This window comes from Balaenoptera physalus, assembly GCF_965194825.1.
Source record: "Balaenoptera physalus genome assembly, chromosome: 1".
Classification (NCBI taxonomy): domain Eukaryota; kingdom Metazoa; phylum Chordata; class Mammalia; order Artiodactyla; family Balaenopteridae; genus Balaenoptera; species Balaenoptera physalus.
In genome coordinates this window covers 170,485,402-170,506,678 of record NC_138882.1, presented here as the reverse complement: position 1 = coordinate 170,506,678, position 21,277 = coordinate 170,485,402, and the positions used below count along the sequence as shown (strand labels likewise).

Below are 21,277 nucleotides of genomic sequence, written 5' to 3'. Positions count from 1 at the left end.
AAGCTCAGCTTATGTTGTGATACTTTAATCTTGTGATTTGAGTGAAAAGTATAAATCAGAGTAGATTAAAAATCAGCTATACATTTTTGCATTTAACTACTGTAATTCTACCACATTTCCCCCATCCTCATCCTTTTCACAAACAGTGATATTTTAGAGATCAAAGGCATCTGTAATGAGCTCCCATGTCACCTTCTCTTAGATATCTGTACATTTTTTCACTCTCTCTTCCTGTTGCAAAGAGGGTACCCTCTTCTCCCACCCCTCACTAATCCTTTCTAATAGTAACCATTTTAATGTGTTCTCAATCCCTTCCTGCTTCATCTGGAAGTTTATTTCTTCAGTTATTTTTTTTCTTTCTAAAATATTCAGATTCTTCTTCAGCCTTGACCCCACTTTCCTCCCTTATTCTCTTTCCCTTTACAGCAAAACTCTTTGAAAAGAGTTGTGTGTGCTTGTTTCTCTCATTCCATTCTCCCTTAAACCCACCCTAACACACACACACACACGCGCACGCACGCACACACACACACACACACACCACTGATAAATCCCAGTGGTCAACTCTTAGTCCTCATCTTACCAAAACTAACAGAGTTGATCACCCCTTCTTCCCTGAAACACTTTCTTCACCTCCAGGATGTTTCTTCCTATCTTTCTGGCTTTCCTCTCAGGTATCTTTTCTTGGTCCTCTTCATCTCTCTGTTCTCTAAATGTTGGAGTGCCAAGGACTTGTCTCTGTTCTATGTAGCCTCCTCCTTTGGTAATCACATCTAATCTCATGACTGTAAATACCGTCTATATGCTGACGATTCCCAATTTTATATCCCCAGCCTGGACCTATTTCCTTAACTCTACTCATATATCCAGCTGCCCACTCTTTATTTCTTATTGGATAAATAACATGACATGTTAAACTTAGTATGTCCAAAATTGAGCTCCAGATATCAGCCCCCTACAACCTGTTTCTCTCCCAGTCTTTCCCATTTCAACAAATGGCAAGTCCCTTTTGCCAGTACTCAGGCCATAAAGCTTGAAGTCATCCTTGATTGTTCTCTTTCTCCTCCCTGCCATATGTGTGTTACCTAGATGCGTGTGTGTGTGTGTGTGTGTGTGAATTGCCTTTTCCCTTTTATTTATTGGAGTCTTTTCATTAAGCCCCTGGCACTCACTCTCAATCCTATCTTGAAATTATATTTTCAAGAGTATATAGCACTAGGAATTCAGCTGCCAACTTGGGGTATTTCACATTAGGGAAGAGTCGTGTGACTGCCCTTTGACACAGTCCGTTGCTGAAGTCATTCCCCACAGCTCTCAACCTTTTCAGAGGTCCTCTGTTGTTTCTTCTGCTTGTCACAGGCAGTGCTCAAGTCTCTGCAGTCAGGAGAAGGTAATTTTCCACTTTACTTTCACTGTTAACAACCTCCCCCCCACTCCCTATCACCTCTCAGTGAGGAGCCTGTTTAAATTTGTACCAAGTGACTGCGGTTTGCAGCTCTTGACAATGCTGACGCTCACTTCAAATGTCTACAAATTGCCTGGAAAGCAAATTCTTATTGAAACTTAAACTGAAAAAGAAAATCTGTTTCCCCCTCAAGGAATTAACTTTTTATTAAATCTTTTAAGAATAGAATTTGTGTTTATGTAACACTTTTATGTCTGAAAAAGAACTGGCAGTGACTTGGACATCAATTAATCTTTCCTCTGTGAAGCCAACTTTGATTCCTTTCCGGGTTAAGAATGGATTTTAAAGAAAAGTTGCAGTAATAGGTGAAAGTTACCAAAGAATTCAGAATCTTCAGATATAACATAGATTGGGATTCTTTGGTTACAAGTTAAAAGGAAAGCCAACTCAAATTGGCTTAAGGAAAAGGACATTTATTGGCTCAAGTAACTGAAAAGTCCAAGGACAGATATAGCCTAAGCCATGACTGGGTCTAGGGCTGGGGTTAGCAAAAGGAGCCTGTGTCTGTTTTTGCAAATAAAGGTTTATTGGAACACAACCACGCCCATTCCTTCTCATATTGTCTAGATGCTTTTGTGCTCTGACTTGAGCAATATAGTGGTGAAGTTGAGTAGTTGTGAGAGAGATCTATGGCCCACTATGATGTGTGGGGTTTTCCCCCAAACCAAGCAATTCTCTCAACACTAACTCAACTCAATTCTGATACTATCTACCTGGAGATAGCATCAGATTCCATAGGTTAAGAGCTCAATCCCACAAGACTGCCTCCATTTCAGATGCCAGTCACAAGTCAGGTTGTTACCTGTACATCTGACCAACTGGTTTTAAAGGTTCCCAGGACCCCCTCATTGATTAATTTGCTGGAGTGGCTTACAGAACTCAGGAAACCAGTTTACTTACTAGACTACTGGTTCATTACAGAGGGTATTAAAGGATATGAATCAACAGCTGGATGAAGAGATACATAGGGCAAGATGCTGAATCCAGGAGCTTCTGTCCCTGTGGAGTTTAGGGCTGGCAAGTGGATGAGTTCTCTTTCACCAACCTGGAAGCTCAGAACCCTGTCCTTTTGGGTTTTTATGGAGGCTTCATTACATAGGCACAATTGATTAAATCATTGGCCATTGGTGATTGATTCAACCTCCAGCCTCTCTCTCCAGAGGTCATGAGGTGAGACTGAAAGTTCCAACCCTCTAATCTAATTAATCTAATCCACTGATTGGTTTCCCTGGCAACCTCCTCCAATCTTTAGGGGACTTCTGAAAGTCACCTTATTAACATAAACTCAGTTATGGTTGAAAGGGGCTTTTCATAATAACAAGATGTCCATTTCACCTTTATGGCTCTGATGCGATTTCAGGAACTGAGGATAAAAGACCAAATATTATAACAAAAGATGTTCCCATTGCTCTTACTGCTTAGGAAATTCCAAGGGTTTGGGGAGCCGTGAGCCAAGAACCATGGACAAACTCCAAAATATATATTTATTATAAATCACATTCTTACACCCACAAGCCCTAAAATATTTCCTATCTGACCCTTTATAGAAATGAATGACCGGGACTTCCCTGGGGGTCCAGTGGTTAAGACTCCACACTTCCAATGCAGGGGATGCAGGTTCTTCCTGGTCGGGGAGCTAAGATCCCACATACCATGCTGCACAGCCATAAAACCTCTGGTCTAGGAAAAAATGATGTTGACAGGATCTGGCCTTTTTGTGTCTTTGCTCTGCTTTCCTCAGTGTTGGTCCTTTCTCATGTAGGCTCTCTCCTCATGGTGGCAGAAAATCTACTATAGCTCCAGGCTCACATCCTCATAAGAGTGGTCTTCTTTTCTGGTCACTCCAATAAAAAATGCTAAGATTTGCTTTGATTGAACCTCTTTTTCTGGCCTTGTTTGACGTGTCCATCCCCAGACCAGTAACTGGCCATGGGAATGCAGTGCTCTGATTTGCCAGGTCTAGGTCACAAGTTGACCTCTGGAGTGATGAGTTGAGTCAATATCTCCCAAACCATAAGAACGAAAGTGAAGCGGTGATCCTCTTAAGAAAAGTTGAGGAGTTATTACCAGAAAAAGGTACTGAGTGAGTAGGGGGAGTAGTAGGAATAGAATAATAAATAAACAGAAGGGAAATTACATAACAGATGGTAAACAAAAGCATCCACTGAAACAATTAGAGTAACAGCTTTTAAATAGCTACAGCTTCGGGACTTCCCTGGTGGTCCAGTGGCAAAGAATCTGCCTTACAATGCAGGGGACGGGGATTCCATCCCTGGTCGGGGAACTAAGATCCCACATGCCACAGGGCAACTAAGCCCGCATGTCACAACTATTGAGCTCACATGCCTCAACGAGAGAGCCCGCGTGCCACAGACTACAGAGCCCACGCGCCCTGGAGCCCGTGCGACACAACTAGAGAGAGAAAACCTGCACACCACAACTAGAGAGAAGCCTGCACGTGGCAACTAGAGAGAAGCCCACGCACCGTGACGAAGAGCCCGCATGCCTCAATAAGATCCCGAGTGCCACAATGAAGACCCGACGCAGCCAAAAGTTAATAAATAATAAATAATATTTTTAAAAAATAATTAATTTTTATTTATGTATTTTTGGCTGCATTGGGTCTTCGTTGCTGCGCACGAGCTTTCTCTAGTTGCGGCGAGTGGGGGCTACTCTTGGTTGTGGTGCACAGGCTTCTCACTGTGGTAGCTTCTCTTGTTGTGGAGCACGGGCTCTAGGCTTGCGGGCTTCAGTAGTTGTGGCACACAGGCTCCGTAGTTGTGGCACACAGGCTTAGTTGCTCCGCGGCATGTGGGATCTTCCTGGACCAGGGATTGAACCTGTGTCCCCTCCATTGGCAGGCAGATTCTTAACGACTGCGCCACCAGGAAAGTCCTAAATATCATTCTTTTTTTTTTTCCAATCCCAATCGCCCAATTCATTACACCACCATCCCCACCCCACCGCGGTTTTCCCCCCTTGGTGTCCATACGTTTGTTCTCTACATCTGTGTCTCAAATTCTGCCCTGCAAACCAGTTCATCCATACCATTTTCCTAGGTTCCACATACATGCGTTAATATACAATATTTGTTCTCTTTCTGACTTACTTCACTCTGTATGACAGTCTCTAGATCCATCCATGTCTCAACAAATGACTCAATTTTGTTCCTTTTTATGGCTGAGTAATATTCCATTGTATATATGTACCACAAGTTCTTTATCCATTCGTCTGTCGATGGGCATTTAGGTTGCTTCCATGACCTGGCGATTGTAAATAGTGCTGCAATGAACATTGAGGTGCATGTATCTTTTTTTTTTTTTTTAATCAGTCATCAATTTTTATACACATCACTTTATACATGTCAATCCCAATCGCCCAATTCAGCACACCACCATCCCCACCCCACTGCAGTTTTCCCCCCCTGGTGTCCATACGTTTGTTTTCTACATCTGTGTCTCAACTTCTGCCCTGCAACCCGGTTCATCCGTACCATTTTTCTAGGTTCCACATACATGCGTTAATATACGATATTTGTTTTTCTCTTTCTGACTTACTTCACTCTGTATGACAGTCTCTAGATCCATCCACGTCTCAACAAATGACTCAATTTCGTTCCTTTTTATGGCTGAGTAATATTCCATTGTATATATGTACCACATCTTCTTTATCCATTCGTCTGTTGATGGGCATTTAGGTTGCTTCCATGACCTGGCTATTGTAAATAGTGCTGCAATGAACATTCGGGTGCATGTGTCTTTTTGAATTACGGTTTTCTCTGGGTATATGCCCAGTAGTGGGATTGCTGGGTCATATGGTAATTCTATTTTTAGTTTTTTAAGGAACCTCCATACTGTTCTCCATAGTGGCTGTATCAATTTACATGCCCACCAACAGTGCAAGAGGGTTCCCTTTTCTCCACACCCTCTCCAGCATTTGTTGTTTGTAGATTTTCTGATGATGCCCATTCTAACTGGTGTGAGGTGATACCTCATTGTAGTTTTGATTTGCATTTCTCTAATAATTAGTGATGTTGAGCATCTTTTCATGTGCTTCGTGGCCGTCTGTATGTCTTCTTTGGAGAAATGTCTATTTAGGTCTTCTGCCCATTTTTGGATTGGGGTGTTTGTTTCTTTAATATTGAGCTGAATGAGCTGTTTATATATTTTGGAGATTAATCCTTTGTCCGTTGATTCGTTTGCAAATATTTTCTTCCATTCTGAGGGTTGTCTTTTCGTCTTGTTTATGGTTTCCTTTGCTGTGCAAAAGCTTTGAAGTTTCATTAGGTCCCATTTGTTTATTTTTGTTTTTATTTCCATTACTCTAGGAGGTGGGTCAAAAAAGATCTTGCTGTGGTTTATGTCAAAGAGTGTTCTGTGTTTTCCTCTAAGAGTTTTATAGTGTCCAGTCTTACATTTAGGTCTCTAATCCATTTTGAGTTTATTTTTGTGTATGGTGTTAGGGAGTATTCTAATTTCATTCTTTTACATGTAGCTGTCCAGTTTTCCCAGCACCACTTATTGAAGAGACTCTCTTTTCTCCATTGTATATCTTTGCCTCCTTTGTCATAGATTAGTTGACCATAGGTGCGTGGGTTTATCTCTGGGCTTTCTATCTTGTTCCGTTGATCTATGTTTCTGTTTTTCTGCCAGTACCATGTTGTCTTGATTACTGTAGTTTTGTAGTATAGTCTGAAGTCAGGGAGTCTGATTCCTCCAGCTCCATTTTTTTCCCTCAAGACTGCTTTGGCTATTCGGGGTCTTTTGTGTCTCCATACAAATTTTAAGATGATTTGTTCTAGTTCTGTAAAAAATGCCATTGGTAATTTGATAGGGATTGCATTGAATCTGTAGATTGCTTTGGGTAGTATTGTCATTTTCACAATATTGATTCTTCCAATCCAAGAACATGGTATATCTCTCCGTCTGTTGGTATCATCTTTAATTTCTTTCATCAGTGTCTTATAGTTTTCTGCATACAGGTCTTTTGTCTCCCTAGGTAGGTTTATTCCTAGGTATTTTATTCTTTTTGTTGCAATGGTAAATGGGAGTGTTTCCATAATTTCTCTTTGAGATTTTTCATCATTAGTGTATAGGAATGCAAGAGATTTCTGTGCATTAATTTTGTATCCTGCAACTTTACCAAATTCATTGATTAGCTCTAGTAGTTTTCTGGTGGCATTTTTAGGATTCTCTATGTATAGTATCATGTCATCTGCAAACAGTGACAGTTTTACTTCTTCTTTTCCAATTTGTATTCCTTTTATTTCTTTTTCTTCTCTACTGCTGTGGCTAGGGCTTCCAAAACTATGTTGAATAATAGTGGTGAGAGTGGACATCCTTGTCTCGTTCCTGATCTTAGAGGAAATGCTTTCAGTTTTTCACCGTTGAGAATGATGTTTGCTGTGGGTTTGTCGTATATGGCCTTTATTATGTTGAGGTAGGTTCCCTCTCTGCCTACTTTCTGGAGAGTTTTTATCATAAATCGGTGTTGAATTTTTTTCAAAAGCTTTTTCTGCATCTTTTGAGATGATCATATGGTTTTTATTCTTCAATTTGTTAATATGGTGTATCACATTGATTGATTTGTGTATATTGAAGAATCCTTGCATCCCTTGGATAAATCCCACTTGATCATGGTGTATGATCCTTTTAATGTGTCGTTGGATTCTGTTTGCTAGTATTTTGTTGAGGATTTTTGCATCTATATTCATCAGTGATATTGGCCTGTAATTTTCTTTTATTGTAGTATCTTTATCTGGTTTTGGTATCAGGGTGATGGTGGCCTCATAGAATGAGTTTGGGAGTGTTCCTTCCTCTGCAATTTTTTGGAAGAGTTTGAGAAGGATGGATGTTAGCTCTTCTCTAAATGTTTGATAGAATTCACCTGCGAAGCCATCTGGTCCTGGACTTTTGTTTGTTGGAAGATTTTTAATCACAGTTTCAATTTCATTACTTGTGATTGGTCTGTTCATATTTTCTGTTTCTTCCTGGTTCAGTCTTGGAAGGTTATACCTTTCTGAGAATTTGTCCATTTCTTCCGGGTTGTCCATTTTATTGGCATAGAGTTGCTTGTAGTAGTCTCTTAGGATGCTTTGTATTTCTGCGGTGTCTGTTGTAACGTCTCCTTTTTCATTTCTAATTTTATTGATTTCAGTCCTATCCTTCTTTTTCTTGAAGAATCTGGCTAGTGGCTGATCAATTTTGTTTATCTTCTCTAAGAACCAGCTTTGAGTTTTATTGATCTTTGCTATTGTTTTCTTTGTTTCTATTTCATTTATTTCTGCTCTGATCTTTATGATTTCTTTCCTTCTGCTAACTTTGGGTTTTGTTTATTCTTCTTTCTCTAGTTCCTTTAGGTGTAAGGTTAGATTGTTTACTTGAGATTTTTCTTGTTTCTTTAGATAGGCTTGTATAGCTATAAACTTCCCTCTTAGAACTTCTTTTGCTGCATCCCATAGGTTTTGGGTCATCGTGTTTTCATTGTCATTTGTCTCCAGGTGTTTTTTGATTTCCTCTTTGATTTCTTCAGTGATCTCTTGTTTATTTAATAACGTATTGTTTAGCCTCCATGTGTTTGTGCTTTTGATGTTTTTTTCCCTGTAATTCATTTCTAATCTCATAGCGTTGTGGTCAGAAAAGATGCTTGATATGATTTCAATTTTCTTAAATTTACTAAGGCTTGGTTTGTGACCCAAGATGTGATCTATCCTGGAGAATGTTCTGTGCGCACTTGAGAAGAAAGTGTAATCTGCTGTTTTTGGATGGAATGTCCTATAAATATCAATTAAATCTATCTGGTCTATTGTGTCATTTAAAGCTTCTGTTTCCTTATTTATTTTCATTTTGGATGATCTGTCCATTGGTGTAAGTGAGGTGTTAAAGACCCCCACTATTATTGTGTTACTGTCGATTTCCTCTTTTATAGCTGTTAGCAGTTGCCTTATGTATTGAGGTGCGCCTATGTTGGGTGCATATATATTTATAATTGTTATATCTTCTTCTTGGATTGATCCCTTGATCATTATGTAGTGTCCTTCCTTGTCTCTTGTAACATTCTTTATTTTAAAGTCTATTTTATCTGATATGAGTATAGCTACTCCAGCTTTCTTTTGATTTCCATTTGCATGGAATATCTTTTACCATCCCCTCACTTTCAGTCTGTATGTGTCTCTAGGTCTGAAGTGGGTGTCTTGTAGACAGCATATATATGGGTCTTGTTTTTGTATCCATTCAGCGAGCCTGTGTCTTTTGGTTGGAGCATTTAATCCATTCACGTTTAAGGTAATTATCGACATGTATGTTCCTATGACCATTTTCTTAATTGTTTTGGGTTTGTTTTTGTAGGTCCTTTTCTTCTCTTGTGTTTCCCACTTAGAGAAGTTCCTTTAGCATTTGTTGTAGAGCTGGTTTGGTGGTGCTGAATTCTCTTAGCTTTTGCTTTTTTGTAAAGCTTTTGATTTCTCCATCAAATCTAAATGAGATCCTTGCCAGGTAGAGTAATCTTGGTTGTAGGTTCTTCCCTTTCATCACTTTAAGTATATCATGCCACTCCCTTCTGGCTTGTAGAGTTTCTGCTGAGAAATCAGCTGTTAACCTTATGGGAGTTCCCTTGTATGTTATTTGTCATTTTTCCCTTGCTGCTTTCAATAATTTTTCTTTGTCTTTAATTTTTGCCAATTTGATTACTATGTGTCTCAGTGTGTTTCTCCTTGGGTTTATCCTGTATGGGACTCTCTGCACTTCCTGGACTTGGGTGGCTATTTCCTTTCCCATGTTAGGGAAGTTTTCGACTATAATCTCTTCAAATATTTTCTCTGGTCCTTTCTCTCTCTCTTCTCCTTCTAGGACCCCTATAATGCGAATGTTGTTGCGTTTAATGTTGTCCCAGAGGTCTCTTAGGCTGTCTTCATTTCTTTTCATTCTTTTTTCTTTAGTCTGTTCCGCAGCAGTGAATTCCACCATTCTGTCTTCCAGGTCACTTATCCGTTCTTCTGCCTCAGTTATTCTGCTATTGATTCCTTCTAGTGTAGTTTTCATTTCAGTTATTGTATTGGTCATCTCTGTTTGTTTGTTCTTTAATTTTTCTAGGTCTTTGTTAAACATTTCTTGCGTCTTCTCGATCTTTGCCTCCATTCTTATTCCGAGGTCCTGGATCATCTTCACTATCGTTATTCTGAATTCTTTTTCTGGAAGGTTGCCTATCTCCACTTCATTTAGTTGTTTTTCTGGGGTTTTATCTTGTTCCTTCATCTGGTATATAGCCCTCTGCCTTTTCATCTTGTCTGTCTTTCTGTGAATGTGGTTTTTGTTCCACAGACTGCAGGATTGTAGTTTTTCTTGCTTCTGCTCCTAAATTTCATTCTTAATGGTAAAATTTTAGCAGCATTTCCATTCAGCTGATGAAGCCTGCTATCCCATTCACTACAGCAATAAAACCTATAAGCAACAGAAATAAATCTAACAAAAAACATGCAAGATCTTAAAGAAAATAAGGAAACATAACTGAAGAATATGAAAGAAGACCTAACTGAGTGGCGAATTATACTATATTCATGGATGATAAGGCTCAATATTATAAAGATGTGAGTTTTCCCATAAATTAATCTATAAATTCAATTCCAGAAAAAAAATCCCTATAGGATATTTTTTAAGTGAAACTTGATAAGCTTATCCTAATTTTTATATAGAAGAACAAAGAGACAATCAGAATTTTTTAAATTTATTTATTTATTTATTTTGGCTGCACCAGGTCTTAGCTGTAGCACACAGGATCTTCGTTGCGGTGTGCGGGATCTTTAGTTGCAGCATATGAACTCTTAGTTGTGGCATGCATGCGGCATCTAGTTCCCCAACCAGAGATCGAAGCTGGGCCCCCTGAATTGGGAGCATGGAGTCTTACCCACTGGACCACCAGGGAAGTCCCCAGAATTTTTTTTTAAATGTTATTTGAAGAAGACCTAGGTGGGGGAACTCATTTTAGAGATTTAGTAATTAAAGCTGTGACGTATTGGTGCAGAGAGATAAACAAATTAAACTGAACAGACAGCTCAGAAATAGATCCATGAATTTATGGAAACTAGATGTATAACAGGGGTAGCATTACAGATTAGTGGGGAAAGGATTTGCTGTTCAATAAGCAGTGCCAGAAAGATTGATTATCTATATGAAAAAAAATTAGAATACCATATGCAAAATCAATAGTAAATTAAAGCCCTAAAAGTGAAAAACAGAACTTTAAAAAATATCTTTATGTCCTTGAGATAGTGATTTCTTAAACAAGATAGAGAAAACACTTTAAGAGATTGATAAATTTGACTGTATTAAAACTGAAAGCTGCTTTTTAATGAAAACTACCTTTAATGGAGTTAAAAAGACAAACCACAGATGAGAGAAGATATCTGCAAGGCATATAACTGATAAAGGATTAGTATGTTGGATATATAAAGGATACCTATAAATCAATAAGAAAAAGATAACCCAGTTTTACAAATAAGAAAGGATATTGTGTAGATAGCATTATTGGCCTCAGTTCATTACCCCCTACCAACATTCACACACTTTGTTGTATGACTTTGCAGTTCTTCTCACTAACAGACCAGAGGATATTTCTTCTCCCCTTGACTTTAAATTTTGCCATGTGATTTGCTTTGGTCTATTAGAATATGTGACAGTGTGGCAGTTACAAGCCTAAGCCTTAAGAGACCTCATGTATTTCCACTTGGGCTTTTATACTTCAGCCATTGTCATGAGAGGAAATTGTCCGGGCTGGCCCACTACTCCCGGGAAGAAGATGTAAGACCATGTAATAACATAGCCACTTCAGACAAGCTGCCCCATCCAACCCAAAGGCACTAAGCTAAATAAATACTATTGTATAACATTGTTTTTGTGGTTAGTTGTTATTCAGTGTTACTTGACAACATTGTAATGAGCAAGGAAATTCACTTAATCATGGTCAACAAACATTAAAAGTTGTTCAGTCCATACAGATAAAAACAATAGCATACCATTGCATATCCATAAGATTGGCAAAATTTTAAAGTCTGATAATATTAAGTGTTGGCAAAAATTGAGAAGTAGAAATAGATATATACCATTAGTGGGAGTGCACACCTAAAAAATAGGTGACATGATTCTGGCCATTGAGTTGCAAGTGTCAGTCCCCTGGATGTGGCATCTGGAAGAAGTATATTTTTTCCTGATAAAAAAGAAGATAAACCGGGCTGGTAATTGCCTTTTGTCTTTTTGTCTTCTTCCTGCCAGGAATATGGACATGAGACTGCAGATGGGGCACTCATCTTGCAGCATGAGGTGTTTTAATTTCAATACTTATATTTTTCATATATTAAATTCATTTGATTCCTCTTTAAACCTCCCTCTTCTTTTTTTTCCCTTTTCTTATGGATAATAATAATAAAAGGAGAATAGCTAAAATTTGTGAAGTACTTACTACATGCCAAACACTGTTTTGAGTGGTATATGTGCATCAACTCATTCAATCCTCACAATAATCCTATGAAATAAGTGCTATTTTTGGTTCCACTTTACAGTTAAGGAAACAGCAATACAAAGGTTAAATACATTGCCTAGGTTCACACAGCTAGTTAAGTGATAGAGCTAGAATTCCAATCAAGCTACCTGGTTCTAGTGTCTGTGCTTATAACTATGTGCTAGTCTATATCACCTTTTATCTTTGATCATTTTAAACATACTTATTTAATAGCCTATTAGATTTTTGTACTATTTTTCTCAAATTCTTGAGGTTCTAATTCCCTGCTTGTTATGCCTGCTGATTCTTCTTTATAAAGAACAATTTCCTTGTGTCTTTTAATATTTTTGACTCATTCATTCAACAGCATTGATTGAGCAGCTATTGTTTGCTCAAGTGCTGTTCAAGGAGCTGGGAATATATAAGTAAACAAAACAGGCAAACTCTGCTCTCTTGGACCTTAAATTCTAGTAGGAGAAAACAAAGAGTAAATGAGTAAGGGGACAGAGAGTGGGAGGAGGTTCTTACATGGAATGGTAAAGGGGGCTTCCCTGGTGGTGCAGTGGTTAAGAATCCACCTGCCAATACAGGGGACACGGGTTTGAGCCCTGGTCTGGGAAGATCCCACATGCCACGGAGCAACTAAGCCCATGCACCACAAGTACTGAGCCTGCGCTCTAGAGCCTGTGCTCCACAACAAGAGAAGCCACTGCAATAAGCCTGCGCACTGCAACGAAGAGTAGCCCCCTCTTGCCTCAACTAGAGAAAGCCTGCGCACATCAATGAAGACCCAACGCGGCCAAAAATTAACTAATGAATTAATTTTAAAAGAATGGTAAAGGAAAGCCTTTATTTAAATTAATTTATTTTAATTAATTAATTTTTTTTAAAAAGAATGGTAAAGGGAGAAGAAATCTTCTCCCTTCATTCTTCACCTGGCTAATGGTAAAGGAAATGGTAAAGGATAAGGTGACATTTGAGCAGAGACCTAGAAAATGTGAGAATGTGAGCTATGTGTATATCTGGAGGAAGCATTTCCAAGCAGAAGGCATAGCAAGTACAAGGCTGCATGACAGGAACATGCCTTGAATGTTTGGGAACAAGCAGAGGTCTTTGGAGCTGGATTGCAGTGTGTGAGGGGTAGAGCAGAAGAGATGCGGGAAGAGAGGTACCAGGAGGGGCAGGATGCAGATGGTGTAGGTCATGAGAAGAACTTTGGGGTTGGGTGGGGAACCTTTCTTTGGAGGGTTTTGTGCAGAGAGGTAACATGATTTCACTCGTGTTTCAGAAGCGTCACCATGGCTGCTCTATTCAGACTAGACTGAAGTTGCAAGGAGACTAATTAGGAGGCTGTTGATAATAGGTGATGGAGTGAAGTGGTAACAGCAGTAGCACAGAAGTGGTAGGATTTTGGATTTGTTTTGAAGGTAAAGCTGACAACACACAGTCAAAGATGATTCTTCATGTTTTTGGTCTAAATAAGTGGAATGGAGTTACCATTTCCTGAGATGGATAAGACTGTAGGAAAGGCAGGTTTAAGATGAGGATGAATTAAGAGTGGTTTGGGATCTGTTGAGCTCAGGATGCCAATTAAACATCTAAGTGGAGATGCAGATAAACAGATAATATGAGTCTGAGGTTCAGGGAAGAGGTCAGGGGCTAGATATGTAAAATGGTATTTAAAGCTATGAGACTGGATGGGCTCACCTAGGGAATGATATAAGTAGAGGAGAGGTCTGAGCCCTGAGGCCTGGGACATTCCAGCTGTAGGGGAGAAGAAATTTTCCTTGACCTTCTTCCAGACTGTGTCTGAAAATCAAACTAACAGATTAGCAGGAGAAATGCATACAAATTTACTCAATATAAATTTTACATGACACAGAAGGCTTCATAAAGAAATGAAGGCCCAAAGAGACAGACCTGAGTATTTTTATGCTAGGCTTGGTGAAGAGTGGAGAGTCGTGGAAGAATGTGGTAGAATAAGGAGTAAGAGGTAAGGTTAGACTGGGGCACACCCAGCAAAGCCTGTTTGTTCAGAGTCTTTTTAGCGTCCCTTTGTCTTCTGAGATAAGGAGGCTCCTTTCCTCTGGGTGTAGGGTGGACACCTGTCACCTGAGGGTTTTGTGATCTGTTGCAGCGGAAAAGGGAGGGGGTGTCAGAGTGACCTTCCTGCTTCTGCTGTTTACTCAGACTCCTTCCGTTCAAAATATTCAATATGCCAAGGTGCCATCTTGGGGGGTAGCATGTCCTGAATCCCAGAGCACTTAGAGCTTAGACAAGGAAGAGCCAGGAGAGGAGACTGAGGAGTGAGCAATAGGAGAAGAACCATGAAGGAGTGGTGTCCTGGCAGCCAAGTAAGTGCAACAAGTGTTTCAGGATGAAAAGAGTGATCCACTGTGTCAGTAAAATGAGGACAAAGAAGTGACCATTGGATTTGACAACATGCAGGTTACTAATGATCTTTCAAAAAATGGGTTTTGATGGATGGGGATGGAAACCTGCTTAGAATGGGAGAGGTGAAGATAGCAAATGAAAAAACCAAGACAAAAAACTCTTTCAATGAACTCTGTGTAAAAGGAGCAGAGAAATGGAGTAGTAGCCAGAAATAGATGTGAAATCAAGGGGAGTTTTTACGATAGGCCACATTAGACATCATGGTGGTACAGTATTGGAAATGATCCACTCTGTACAGAGACGGGAATGACTGAGTTCAGATTAAGCAGAGCTTATTTCCCACCTGGCCTGGGTTCTGAGAGCTTTTCCCTCCTGAGCAGTTTGGCATTTGCTTCTGCAGGGTGTCCCCACAGACACCACCAGCCCAGGACTAATTCTCATGTTAATTTTTCAGTTTGAGGTTTCCCACACCAAGCAGGTAAAATAAGTTTGGACTCCAGAACCTCACAGAGCACAACCTTGGGTTTGATATCTCACCTAGGGATTTTTTTCTTCCCAACCAAGGCCCTGCAAAGACAAACTTTCTTTGCCTTTTCCCTGGACTTCAGGGCAAAGTTTACTAGTCCTTTTTCATTACGGTTGAATCCTTAGAGAGTTCCAATTTCTGTTACTGATGGAAACCGGAGCCCATGTTGCTGCCCCAGCAGCTCAGCCATACGTGTTTAAAGCTTTGGCTATATTTTAACCAGCATCTCTAGAGATTTGTGACAGCAAAGTTCCAGCACTTTCTAGACCACCATTTTGCTGGAATCAGACATCTTCTCCCTTATTCTTCACCTGGCTAATTCCTAGTCGCCTTTGAGGTCTCAGCTTAAATGTGACTTCTTGGAGAGGTAGTCCCTAACCCTCTCCATCCCAATCTAAACTAGTTCACCTTTTTATACTAAGAGCACGCTCCTTCTGTCTTAGCACTTAACTTGTCATTTATAACTTCATATGAGTATTTGTTTCAAGCTGGTACCCATCTAGATTAAAAACTACATGGAGGCAAGAATCAAGCCTGTTTAGTTCACCATATATAGCAGAAGGCCTGATTTATAGAAGATGCTCAATCAGGTTCGGTGACTGAACAAATAATTGTCTAAAAATCTAGTAACTAACTAAGAGTAGAGTCTTACATGATATCCTGAAACCCATTATCTTCTGTGTCTTGGAGACGATATTCTCTAAGGAGAAAGTGTTTTTAATGGAAAAAGGACAGAGGTTTCTGACTGTCATTTTACTTGGCTCAGAGAAGCAGTGTTACTCCGATTTTGGTAACCACTGTGTCTTTTCCTCTTTAGAATGGAGATCTCCTCTCATCAGTCTCACCTCCTGCAACAACTGAATGAGCAGCGCAGGCAGGATGTATTTTGTGACTGCAGTATTCTGGTTGAAGGAAAGGTCTTTAAAGCCCATCGAAATGTATTATTTGCTAGTAGCGGCTACTTTAAAATGCTTCTTTCCCAGAACTCCAAGGAGACAAGTCAGCCAACCACAGCGACATTTCAGGCTTTCTCCCCTGACACTTTTACAGTTATCCTGGACTTTGTCTATTCCGGCAAGCTCTCTCTCACAGGTCAGAATGTCATAGAAGTGATGTCCGCTGCTAGCTTCCTTCAGATGACTGATGTCATTAGTGTATGTAAGACCTTTATTAAATCTTCATTAGACATTAGTGAAAAAGAAAAGGATCGCTATTTCAGCCTTTCGGATAAAAATGCCAGCTGTGATGGTATAGAACGCTCCTCTTTTTATAGCGGCGGCTGGCAAGATGAGAGCAGTTCTCCACATTCTCACCTAAGCCCAGATCAAGGAACAGGTATAAGTGGGAAATCTTGGAGTAAATATAATTACCATCCAGCCTCCCAAAGGAATACTCAACAGCCTCTGGCCAAGCATGAACAAAGGAAAGATTCCATGAAAAAATCCAAACATTTGAGGTTGTCACAGCCTTCTGAAATGGCTCATTATAAGTCAAGCAAACGAGAAGCACGAACATCTGATTCTTCCAGCCACATTTCGCAATCTGAAGAACGGGCACAAATGGATGCGGAAATGGACTCTACTCCTGTTGGCTATCAGTATGGTCAAGGATCTGATGTCACATCAAGAAGTTTTCCAGGTACCCAGAAAGAGAATCAGTCCCCTCAATCAGGTTCCAAGACTCTGATGTAAATCAATCCTATCTCAACATGCCCTTACTTTTAGGTGTTATGGGCAGTTGAAACAAGTGATTTTTTTTAAGTCATACTTCTCTAATGAAATCTATGCATAAAACACAAATTTTAAAAATTATAATACTGGATAAATTTAATGAAGTCAAAACAATAGAGTTCTGAGGGTCAGAAACCCATGAATTTCCAAACCTGCTTATCTGTGGGCAATTAGATTACTGTTAAATGTTTAAAGCTCTTTTGTAAAATGGTTCAATCCTTAAGACACATATTTTCACTTTATTTTTTAAAATTTTATATTGGAGTATAGTTGATTAACAATGTTGTGTTAGTTTCAGGTGTACAGCAAAGTGATTCAGTTATACATCATATTTTCACTTTAAATAGTTTACTTTTTTTTCTGAGTATTCACTCAGGAGCAGTATTTTTATACAGAAAAGTTAAATAGAGCAACCATACATATTGGTAAAGGTTCACAGACCCAGTATCGAAAAGAAATTAAACTAAATCTGATTTTATTAAGATATAAATACATAATTTTTAAAAACTTAACTAATACAACATATAATATTGATACTGTATCTCTGCAACACCATGAGGCATCTCATTTTTATGACAGTAGTAAAATGCAGAGATATTATTGGAGGCTGATAGTTTCAAAGTAGAGAACAGGGATTAGAAATGTATATCATCCAGTTCCCCCCACCAATTAATCAGTTAGCAAATTTGCTTAATAGTTTACATGTGAATTTAAAGGAAAATTATGATAAAATTAAACTCTTGCAGAGTATAAGATTTAGATGACAATTATATTCCAATAAAGATGTTGACAAAAAAAGATTTAGATGATATATTTAAATTTTTTTATTTTAGAAAAATTCCAAATATATATAAAAGTAAAGAGAGTGGTCTAATTAACCCCCATGCACCCGTTACCCAGTCCCACTCATGACCAGTCTTGTTTCATCTGTACCTCTGCCTCCGACCACTCCCATTTTTAAGCAAATCTCAGACATCATATGTTTTCATGTGTAAATATTTCAGAATGTGTCCCTAAAATATAGTCTTAGAAAAAAAACTACAATACCATTATTATCATACCTAAACAAAATTAACAAGTCCTTAATATTACTAAAAGCCAATCAGTATTCACATTTCCCTGGTTGTCATGTAAATTTTAGAAAATAATTTGGTTATAGATAACATTTAAAAATAATAGGCAACCTGATTGATTTTTACTAATCACATTTTCCTGTAGGATATTAACATGAAAATACATGAAACTGTATCATATTATAGAGCCTTCTGAAAATGCTGAGGCGCTCTACCATTGACCAAGGCAGACAGAAATAACAGAGCAAAAATGGGAAATCTTTGTTGCATTTTAAAACAGCAACAAAGTTATTCTTTCTTGGGCTTTGCACTTTTGTAACTCTAGGTTATTTAAATCTAACTTCAATAATGAACAGCTGAACTTAACTGCTGTTAAATTGAGAAGGTTTGCCTCCAACCACAACTAACATTTTGAATATGTGTGAGTTTTAAAACAAACGATTAAAGATCCTTGACACTTTTTACCTTTAAAAGAAAAGCAGTACAGCTGTATGAAAAGTAAGAGCAAGGGGGTTCAGACATCTGGTGTGTGTGCTTGGCTGCGGAGCCAACGGGGCGATGCTACCATCTGTGGGATTATGACTGAATGCCTGCGAGTCAGAATCCTGCCTAGGTGGAACGATTAAAACATTTTTTTAAAAGAAAAGTAAGAGCTGGGGGATAAACCCATGTAAATAAAACAAGTTACTTGAAAGCGTAAAGACCCTGGATTGTGTCTGTAGTTTTAAAATCTAGTACTACTGCTTTACTTAAATCTAGTGACTTTATGCCATTAAATAAAAAGATGAGTGGGAGTCTAAATCTACCCAGACTTTGTAAATATATCAAATCCTGAAGTTACGGTTCTATACTTAGGATTACACTGACAATCTAGTCTTTATAAAATTTCTTCCTTCTCCTTGTTGCCTACCTTTCCGAGACTGGACTCGGCAGCCTCTTTTGGATTCTTGATGTTATCAGAACGGCGATTATGAACTTTCCAGTGACTTAATCAAACTGTCTCTTGACAGATGACCTGCCCAGGATGAGGTTCAAGTGCCCGTACTGCACACATGTGGTAAAGCGGAAGGCAGACCTCAAGCGCCACCTTCGTTGTCACACAGGAGAAAGGCCCTATCCCTGTCAAGCTTGTGGGAAAAGATTTAGCCGGCTAGACCATCTAAGTAGCCATTTTCGAACAGTATGTATATGATTTTTCATCATTTTACTTCTTAGGAAATACATGCATTTATCTGCTTTAGGATAATCTAGTTCACTGAGGAAAATCTTTTCACACAACTCTGCAATATTAAACAATTTTTCCAATTTAATGTTTTTACTTTGCACATAATGCATAATTTTATGTATTTTTAAAATTTATTTATTTGTTTTTTTATTTTTGGTTGTGTTGGGTCTTTCGTTGCTGCACGTGGGCTTTCTCTAGTTGCGGCGAGCGGGGCCTACTCTTCTTTGCAGTGCACGCTTCTCATCGTCATGGCTTCTCTTGTTGCGGAGCACGGGCTCTAGGTGCACGGGCTTCAGTAGTTGTGACACATGGGCTCACTAGTTGTGGCTCACGGGCTCTAGAGCCCAGGCTCAGTAGTTGTGGTGCACGGGCTTAGTTGCTCCACAGCATGTGGGATCTTCCCAGGCCAGGGCTCGAACCCGTGTCCCTTGCATTGGCAGGCAGATTCTTAACCACTGCGCCACCAGGGAAGCCCTATATTTTTTAAAATAGGTTTGTTTTTCTCCTCTGAAACCTTGAAGTAAGAGATATTCTTTTGAATATCCATTTCAATTCACTTAATATCTATTGTTTTTATATCCCGTTTTTTTCAGAGCCAAAGACAATGTAAACTTTAAAAATGTTTAAAACTTTTTAAACGTCTATGTCAGAATCACCACTTCAGATATTCAGCATCTGCTAGTGATTCTTGAATCCTTATCTGGTAGGTTGTCAGTCTAGTTTCTGCTGTCTGACCTCTCTCCACTACAGCCTCTTTCTAGTGTCTCTCCAGTTTCTCTGGTCTCCTCAAGGAATGGAGTGAGGTGGGCAATAGAGCGACTGTCAATCAGGGACTGGACTGTCAGCAGTCAGAAAAATCTCAGGGAATTTTCTGTTCAGTGCTCTGGTGGTTTAATAAGGTAGTGACAGGACTTCCCTGGTGGCACAGTGGTTAAGAATCCGCCTGCCAATGCAGGGGACACGGGTTCAAGCCCTGGTCTGGGAAGATCCCACATGCCATGCTGCGGAGCAACTAAGCCACAACTACTGAGCCTGCGCTCTGGAGCCCGCAAGCCACAACTACTGAAGCCCGCGGGCCTAGAGCCCGTGCTCCGCAACAAGAGAAGCCACCGCAATGAAAAGCCCGTGCACCGCAACGAAGAGTAGCCCCTGCTTGCCACAACTAGAGAAAGCCCGCACACAGCAACAAAAACCCAACACAGCCAAAAATAAATAAATAAATTTTTAAAAATAAAAATAAATAAGGTAGTGACATTGGAATTATTCTGTTCATCTTGCAGCAAAAATTTTTTCCAAAATTGATCTTCTATTACCCATACTTTTATTCCATTTATGCGAGCTCCTTTTAATTTGGAAGGGTATTGGTCACTTGATGCATTGCTTTCTAGGTATTCATCCAACAAATATATATTGAGTACCTACTATGTGCCAGACCCTTTTCTAAGAGCTAGGTATACGGCAGTGAGCAAAACAAACTCTCTGCCTTCATTAATCTCTGAAGCTAGATTTTTAAAAATTAAAATAACCTTTTATTATTACAAAAGCAATAAGTATGCATTATAAAAACTAAGAAAATAGATAGATGTAAGAATAAGAAAATAAAAATACCGTATTTTTACCACCCAGATATTACCATTCTTAACACTTTATCATGTGCATTTGTTTTTTTAACCAAAATGATATCATGCTGTACATGCTATTTTGTAACCTGCTTTCTTTTTTTTTTTTTTTTTAGATTTATTTATTTTATTCATTTATTTTTGGCTGCATTGGGTCTTCGTTGGTGCACGTGGGCTTTCTCTTGTTTCGGCGAGCGGGGGCTACTCTTCCTTGCGGTGCGCAGGCTTCTCATTGCGGTGGCTTCTCTTGTTGCAGAGCACGGGCTCTAGGCGTGCGGGCTTCAGTAGTTGTGGCACACGGGCTCAGTAGTTGTGGCTCATGAGCTTTAGAGTGCAGGATCAGTAGCTGTGGCGCACGGGCTCAGTTGCTCCACGGTATGTGGGATCTTCCCGGACCAGGGCTCGAACCCATGTCCCCTGCATTAGCAGGCGGATTCTTAACCACTGCGCCACCAGGGAAGTCCCTGTAACCTGCTCTCTTTAGTGAATAATCTCTACCTTTCCATCTCAATAAAATTTTATGTGTTACACAGTTCAAATTTACCTATAGTTTCCTAAAATACCACTTATAGCTGGTGTGTCCAAACCAGAATCCAATCCAGAACTCATCTCATTGTTAGGTCCCTTAAATATGTTTTTGAGCTAGCATAGTTCCCTACCCACCCCTGCCACCCTCCAAACCTTTTTAAAAATAACATTAACTTACTGAAGATATTGAGCCAATTGTTTTACAAAATATCCTACCTCTGGATTT

The 21,277-nt window shown here is 39.3% G+C and overlaps 2 protein-coding genes and 1 long non-coding RNA gene across 4 annotated transcripts in view; 1 reads left to right on the top strand and 2 right to left on the bottom strand.

Moving 5' to 3' along the window:
- The window catches only part of ZBTB8OS (zinc finger and BTB domain containing 8 opposite strand), a 78,606-nt gene that overhangs the window by 25,470 nt on the left and 31,859 nt on the right, over positions 1-21,277 (bottom strand). The window lies entirely within an intron of this gene.
- Positions 1-21,277, top strand: part of ZBTB8A (zinc finger and BTB domain containing 8A) — a 58,520-nt gene that overhangs the window by 29,308 nt on the left and 7,935 nt on the right. For both annotated transcript variants that reach the window (XM_082411662.1, XM_082411661.1), the window contains 2 exons: positions 15,694-16,514; positions 18,690-18,859. In XM_082411662.1, coding sequence (XP_082267788.1) covers positions 15,695-16,514; positions 18,690-18,859 — 990 coding nt within the window. In that variant the 5' untranslated portion in view covers position 15,694. The remainder of the gene's footprint in view (positions 1-15,693; positions 16,515-18,689; positions 18,860-21,277) is intronic.
- On the bottom strand, positions 10,174-15,686 carry LOC309637458. The gene is made up of 2 exons (XR_014250556.1): positions 15,188-15,686; positions 10,174-12,891 (listed from the first exon to the last, which is right to left on the bottom strand). It is a non-coding gene; the product is annotated as an uncharacterized lncRNA (long non-coding RNA).